The sequence below is a fragment of the Leishmania braziliensis genome, chromosome 30 (genome assembly GCF_000002845.2).
Source record: "Leishmania braziliensis MHOM/BR/75/M2904 complete genome, chromosome 30".
Lineage (NCBI taxonomy): Eukaryota > Euglenozoa > Kinetoplastea > Trypanosomatida > Trypanosomatidae > Leishmania > Leishmania braziliensis.
Window position 1 is genome coordinate 910,272 of NC_009322.2, and position 7,349 is coordinate 917,620.

At 53.0% G+C, this 7,349-nt stretch overlaps 1 protein-coding gene across 1 annotated transcript; it reads right to left on the reverse strand.

Moving 5' to 3' along the window:
* Window positions 1–899: 899 nt before the first annotated feature.
* On the reverse strand, window positions 900–2,135 carry LBRM_30_2520 (conserved hypothetical protein; the record flags this gene model as incomplete). The annotated part of the gene is made up of 1 exon (XM_001566828.2): window positions 900–2,135. The coding sequence occupies one exon, from the start codon at window positions 2,133–2,135 to the stop codon at window positions 900–902; it is 1,236 nt and encodes a 411-aa protein (XP_001566878.1).
* Window positions 2,136–7,349: the final 5,214 nt, after the last annotated feature.

Consider the following 7,349-nt stretch of genomic DNA (forward strand, 5'->3'; position numbering starts at 1 on the left):
CGGCTGGCGCCAAGAGTCGCACAGCCATGTTCGAGGGGCAAGCTGCAGGCTGCTTGACTTCTCCACAAAGCGTGGGGGTACTGGACCCCGGATATCACCCACTAAGGTAACCAGCCATGATCAACGGATACACAAAGGAGAAGCGAGGGACAGGGGGAGGGAAGAAGAGAAGAGGGAGCAATGAAGGTACGACAGGAGTGCGCATGAACACGCATATGTAGGTGAGAAGGATGTAGAACAAGAGGAGGTGCAGCCCTACATACCCGTAACGAGAGAGCGCGCGCGGAGGAGGAGGAGGGGAGCGAAGAGCGGACACACAAAGAAAAAAAGGTATGAAGGAGACGACAGAAATGTGTGCGCGTTAAGCACAGCAAAGAGGAGAGAAGCGTACGGGACGACACAAAGACGCGCCAAATCACACATATGCACACGTAAAGTGAAACACAAGAGGAAACACAAGAACGATGGTGTGCGTGACACAGAGGAGGAATCCGGGTGGCATGGCGAACACGCCTCCTCGCGTCTTCCTTCTTTTCGTGGAAGGAGGGGAGGAGGGAGTTTGCCTTTTTTTGTCCACCCGAAACTAAACAAAGAGGGGAGGGGTAAGAAGAGAGACTGAGCAGAGAGTGGGAGGGAGGGAGGGAGGGGGGAGGGGGATGGGCAACGGGAAACTCTTTTTGGCGTTGCAGGAAAAACAGAAACCAAACATACAAGCTCATCGCCTTTTCCATTGCAGAGGTGAAATCGAGCGCGCACAACACTTGCACCAGAGAAGAAGAATATCCATACACCCCCGAACAACCACAAAGACCTTCGCAAAGAGATGATGGGGCACTCATTTCCCTAGCTTCTGACTTACGTCACTTCACCTTTTCTCTGTCGCGCCCTCGCTCATTTGGCTATTGGACCTCAAAGATGGCCCACACGAGGCCTCCCTCGTTCGCCTGCACCAGATCGATCGTTTCCTGAATCGAGAAGCTCTGCGCCGCCGGGCTATCGGCCGTCATACTTTCCGCCAGACTAGCCAAGCTCTGTTCCATGCCGTCAGGAACGATAGGCATGGTCTGTCGATGCGACCTCTTTGGGCGCTCCTCAAATGCCTCGGCGTGCGCCAGCTCGTCTACGAGCGATTGGCGATAGTTCTCCTCGGTAAAGACGGCGCTGTCCATCAAGAAATCCTGTGCTACACCGACACGCCGGTCTGCCGGCGTACGGAAGGCGCTCTTTGACTTGGCGATGATGGCCTGTGGATTTAGGTCTTGCCGCCCAACGAGATAAATCTCGTAGTTGAAGGGGGAGAGGGCCTTTGCCATAGCAGGGTAGACCCCAGTGTGACTAGCTCTGCCTAATGCTTTCAAATTACTACCAATCCACTGAAAGAAAATGATGCGACGCTGACGGACTTTGCCGTCGGAGAAGGCGATGCGAAAGAGCCCAAACAGCCACGCTTCGTCAGGGAGGTTCTTCACCATCTCAAAGATACCCTGCCGTCCGTAGGCCCGCACCGTCAGTGTCTCCAGATTCGACTCGAACACAGCCCAGTTGATCGAGCCGTTGTCCTGGCGTAGAGACGCCATTATGCGGTTTGTCTTCTCTGACAACTCGACAGGGCTGTGCGGGCGCTGCTCCTCCTCCTCCTTCAGCGATGGTGGAACCGGGTTCGGTGCCAACCGCACACTTGGTGCTGAGTTGCGACGTGCCCGCCTTGCTGTGGCGGCCACTACTGCCGCCTGTTCTCGTTCCCGGTGCATCATTTTCTGCTCTGCTGCTAGCCGCTCGCGGTACTCCTCACGAATCTGCTCCATCGAGAAGTTGCCGTTATCGGTGACGAAGGTGTCGCGCATCTGCCGCACAAGAAACTCAAAGGAAAGAGACGCCTTCTCAGTCGTCGAGAAGCCGGGGACTCCGCGGATGTTGTTTGTGGTAAAGTTGGCGATTTCATTGATCCCCTGCCCACGCTTCACAATGCCGCACTTGGGGCCGATGTACTGTACGTAGATAAACTTGTTGCGCTTGAAGGTGCCCGAGCCTACTGGAAACTTCGAGTACAACAACTGCACCTTTGCTTCATCGAGGCGTTCGATGGCGTTGTCGATCTCATCCGAGCCGCGCCGCACACATACAACCTTAGGCATCTTAAGCGTTATCGGGACTGTCCTTGTGTATGGGTGTGGCACATACACACTAAAGAAAACACGATTACTTGTCCTCGTGTGCTTGATCCTGTGTAAGGCCAAAATCTACTGTGTTATCCTCGACGTTCTTGTTCGTATTGTGCATACGTCCCTCTACTCACCAGCTGTACGGGACGTGGGTATGTACGTGTGTGGGTGGGGGTGGGGTGGGGGTGGGGGTGCTAGGGGCGAGTAGCGGGGTAGTGGAATATCAAACGCGTAGGCAGATATGCTAGCAGCCAGCCTCAGAAGCTCGAAGATACCGGAAAGGAGGGGAGGAAGCAAAAGAGAGATGCAAATGCACAGGAAGAGAAGCGGAACGAGGGAAGAGGGAGGGGGGAGGGCAAAAAATAGTAATGAGTGGGACTGAAGAAGGAACACAGGCGTGGGGCAGAGAAAAACGGAGATCGAGAGAGAAAAAGAGAGAGGGGAGAAGGGGGTGAGTAGGTGGGTGGGGAGACGCGCAAACAAGTACGATGGTGATGTGCACAGGCACAAGCAAACACACAAAAATACAAAGAAAAAGAACGCAAAAACACTACGGAGAGGAAAGGTGACAAAGAGAGAGAGAGGGGGAGAGGAGGGGGAGTCGTGGAGGAGGAGAAGTCAACGAGCACACCGCCCCGACAACAAGCAGGCAGATGAGCGAACGGCAAACGGCAGATGTCAGAACCTACACAAACAACAACAACAACAACAACAAAAAAAGAGAAGTGAGGTGAGGAAGAGTACTCCCGGGAAAGTGATAGAGAGCGAGAAGGCCCACCCTATCACCCTATCGTGGCTACCGGGGAGTACATACACCGAGGAAAAAATCGCCTAAAATGTGGCACTACGCACAGTCGCTCCCGCGTCAGCCTTTTCAAGTTCCACAATTCAGGTTGGCGCGCGTATACGTATGTGCGTGTGTGTGTGTGTGTGTGTGCAAAGATGACAGAAGGAACCGATCCCCCAAAAGGTCACAGTACCCCCAAAAGAGGGAAAAAGGAAAAGGGAGAAGGGTGGAGACAGAGGACAGGGAGGGGCAGTAGGGCAGTCGGCAACAACACCAACGCACCCCGAGAGCGCTTGTGACGGCGTATCTTCACCGCAGAGATGTTTGTGTGTGTGTGCGTTTTTTGGGTGGTAGTAGACGAGTCACTGTGTACCCCTGTTGAATGTCAAGTATGAGAGTAGGGCAAACGCAGTAGAGTGCGCGCACGAGAGGCCCAAAGTAGGACACGAAACAGTGAACCGAATGAGAGAGGACAATCTGCAGCTGTGCAGTTGTGGCAGTAATCGTGATCATATAGGGTGGTGTTAATCACGGTGGGGAGAGAGGGGGAAAGGAGAAGAGAAAACAGATGAAAGAGGCCGACTTGGCGTCGCTGAAGAGACATAGGACCTGATCGTTGATGGGTTAGGCGTTCCCATAAGATGGAGAGAAAGAGACAGACACAACACGCAGAAATGCAAGACGCCGTACACCGCATTGTGCAGCTAGTATTGGTCTCTCCGCTGAGTATATGAATCCTCAGTGGGTAAGGCCACAGTGCAGAGACACATGCACATATGCAGATGTGCGTGTGTCTGTGGGTGTATGGGGGGGGGGGGGGAAGCGCTGCCTTTCTCTGCTCCTCCGCCTTTCCCTTTCGCTTCTGCTCGGGGCCGTAAATGCGCTCATTCGCTCCACAGCACGCGGGTGCCCGCCGAAAGAGCCTCATGACGCTTGCACTGGGAGAGAGAGAGAGGAGTAGGTGACGGAGAGGGCACAGAAGAAAATGAGCGACAGCGCGCAGATATTAGTACTGCAGCACAGTATAAGCAACCACGTTCGCCGTGCACGAGGGTGAATGGGTACGGTGGAGTTTGTGCGCCATTTTCTTGTTTGTATTTTTTCTTCTTTTTTATTTTGAGATGTGCCTCAATCACTCGCCCACAATTTTGCGTTGGTGTGTTATCTCTTGTCCGTCCCCCTCCTCCAGTTTCGCTCTTTTTTCTTGTTCGCTCAGAGCGCGAACAGGAGGGGGAGAGAATGGCGCTCAGGGAAGTGTGGGGGTTACCGATAAAGCAACAACGCAAACATCGAGCACATGCACAGGTCCCAAGGTGTACGCACCATGCGTATGTATTTCACACTGGTTGTCTTTTGCTCACCCATCTTTGCGGAGGCGATGTCTTGGTCTATGTCACCCTCCGTTCTCTCTTCCTCGTTTCCTGTTTGCGACAGCCGTTGCACGACGCTGTGAAAAAGAGGTGAACTGAGCTCTCATTGCTTTCGTGTTCGTGTGAACGTGCAGGAGTCCGCAGGTGGGGCGGGAGTGTACCATTGCATTCACTGGCATATCAGTCATGCCAATACACAAGAGAGGGAAGGAGGGAGATGAACAAAGTGATAAGATACGTCGATACACGTAAGCAAGAAGAGCACAACAGGCCGAAGAGCATCATTACACACACACACACACACACACACACACACAGACACGAAATAAGAAACAGCGAAAGACGAGGCAGAAATCTGCATTGGCCCGTTCACACCGAAGACATTACAGAGTAACTGTTAGAAAGCGAACAATCAGGCGGCAGACGAGCGAACACAGAAGGGGAGAGCGAGAGAGTCGAACACCAAGCACAACCGATGCACTCAGCAACATGAAACACGGGAGACGACGGAATAATAATAATAAAGAGCAAAAGAAATGGGACAAGCATTCAGAGAGGAGTCTTTGCGTGGAGATAAGTGGAAAGAGGCAGGGGGCTATGTGCGTGGGTGGCCTCTCTGTTGACATTTATATAGACAGAGAAGCCTTAGCTACAAAGGAACGAGGCGGAACCAGTAACACACACACACAGACAGAGAGAGAGAGAGCAGCAGCAGCAAGCAAGCAAGGCACAACGGAAACAAGAGGGAACAACGTCGACTACACACACACACACACACACACGCACGATCTTATAGAAAACGGGTGGAGTACCAACAACAGGGGAGAAAAAGCGAGGTGATGGTGGGTGTGGGTGGTGGTGGTGGTGGTAGTGGGGGAGGAGGAGGGGGTGGCATCTCCGCGGCGAGAGAAACGACGGGGAAAACCGAAAGCACGAATCAATCATGTAAGACCAGAATGACAGGAACACACGCACGCAGACACGAATGAAAAAGGTAAGAGGGCGACAAAAAAGAAAGGATAGCCAAGAAGAGACCTCGTAAGAGTCCAACAAGGGGAAACCCCACACACGATCTAAACCTACTTGGCTCACTCTGGTTGCGTGTATGCCAGTGCTGGTGCTGATGTGATATCGCCACGTACCAGACCTCTGAAAGTAGAAAAGAGGAGGGAAATGGCTCTCTTGTCGCTTCGGTGTCACTTCTCTCCACCAGATAACCGACGAGGAATAAAGCGGCAATGAGAGGAGAAAACACAGAGAGAAAGAGGGAGGGAGAGGAAGAAGGAAACGCTTCGTTTTTTGTTTCGGCTTCTCTCCCCCCCCCGCTCGCCCCCGCTCCCTCCCTCTTTCTTCTACTTTTCCCGCTCGGTCCTTTGATGGGCATCTCATTCCTTTTATTGGATGCGCACTCCCTCTACCTGTTATTATACCAAAACTACTGAGCAAATACCAATCAGAGCAGTCCGCAAAACAGAGGGAGGAGGGGGAGAGCAGGCATGAGCCTTTAATCATCCACAGAAGGTCCGGAAAGAGGGATTCTCGGCGCGCAGCAGCTTTTCTTTGTCGCCATACAACACCTGCATACAGGGCAACGGGTATCTCACATGCCCAGTTGACTCTCCGCTTAGCATCGCATCCGCTGTCCTCCCTGGTTTCTTCTTCGCGGGCTGCACAATCTTGAGGCCTTTAGGATGCCGGCGCTCGCCGCCCCACAACAGATAAAACCACTCATCGTTACTAAACTGCCGTCTCTTTTACTTCTTGTTCCAATCTTCCGCTAAACCCTTTATCGGAATACCGCTCTCCGAGTCTCGTGTGTGCCGTCTGGAGGGAGCATGCCTGGGGGACATTCTGAGTGCTTGCACCGCTTTGGGGAGTGAAGTGCAAAACAAAAGGCACAAACAGTTCGATCCTTATTCTCTTTGTTTACCATTTTCTTATCTTCTCCCGCATCCGCACTGTGCTTCGCTCACCTTGACTACCTCGATGTTGTAACACAGAGCGCGGGAGCAAAGACAAAAGAAACCCGCAGCAACGCAGCAAGTGAACGAGACATCCAGAGAGAGATAGAGATGCGCTAAAGCGCCAACAAAACGATGGGAGAGAGGTGAAGTGAACTTGTCGTACGAGTCAGCTTACGCGCAAAAGATACCAGCGACGGGTGAGTACGGGCGCGTGTGTGCTTGAGACGTGGGAGAGCGCGACGAAAAAAAAAAAGAAGAACAACAACAAAAACTGCGGCTCCCAGCGGCTACGCGTATACATTGCGGTAGGCCTCTCTCTCTCTGTCTCTGCACGTTTGCACGCATTTTTTTTTTTGCTGATCGAACGTCAGCTGTTTCCACTTCCCCCCCCCTCCCCTTTCCTCTTCCTCTTCTCTCAGCCCACTGCCTTGAGTCTATACGATACGAATAGACGAGAAAGCACACATGACTGGATAGGGGGATGAAAGAGAGGATGTACTACATAAACATAATTCAACGCTCAATGCGATACTCGTGCAAACTCATAGAAAGACACAAGAGACACCAGAACGTTTGCACCACCCTATTCCACCAAGAGCAACTCAGCATAGAGAGAGACGCAGAGAACCTCAGTTTATTGATGTCTCTGTGTTACACTGCAGCTCTCTCAATGAGCCGGGGCCCACCACCCAGCACCAACAGGCGTTGCTCAGCCCCGTTGCCATTCCACTACGCGCAGCGCGGCGCAAGCAGAAAAGAGGCAGGTGGATGCGCCGACTCGCTGAATCGTCGGCACGATCCGTGGTGAGCTCGCGCAAACGTCATCATGGCCGTACCTCTCTTCGGTACAGCGCCAGCCCAGACCTCTCCACTGGCGCCAAGAGTCCGCACAGCCATGTTCGAGGGGCAAGCTGCAGGCTGCTTGGCTTCTCCACAAAGCGTGGGGGTACTGGACCCCGGATACCAAGCGTGAGAAACAAGGCAAACCGATGACGCTGCTCGGAGGAAAAGGAACGAGAATAGAAGGGGGAGGGAGTCCTCGGTGGTTCATTCGACTGTTTTTAAG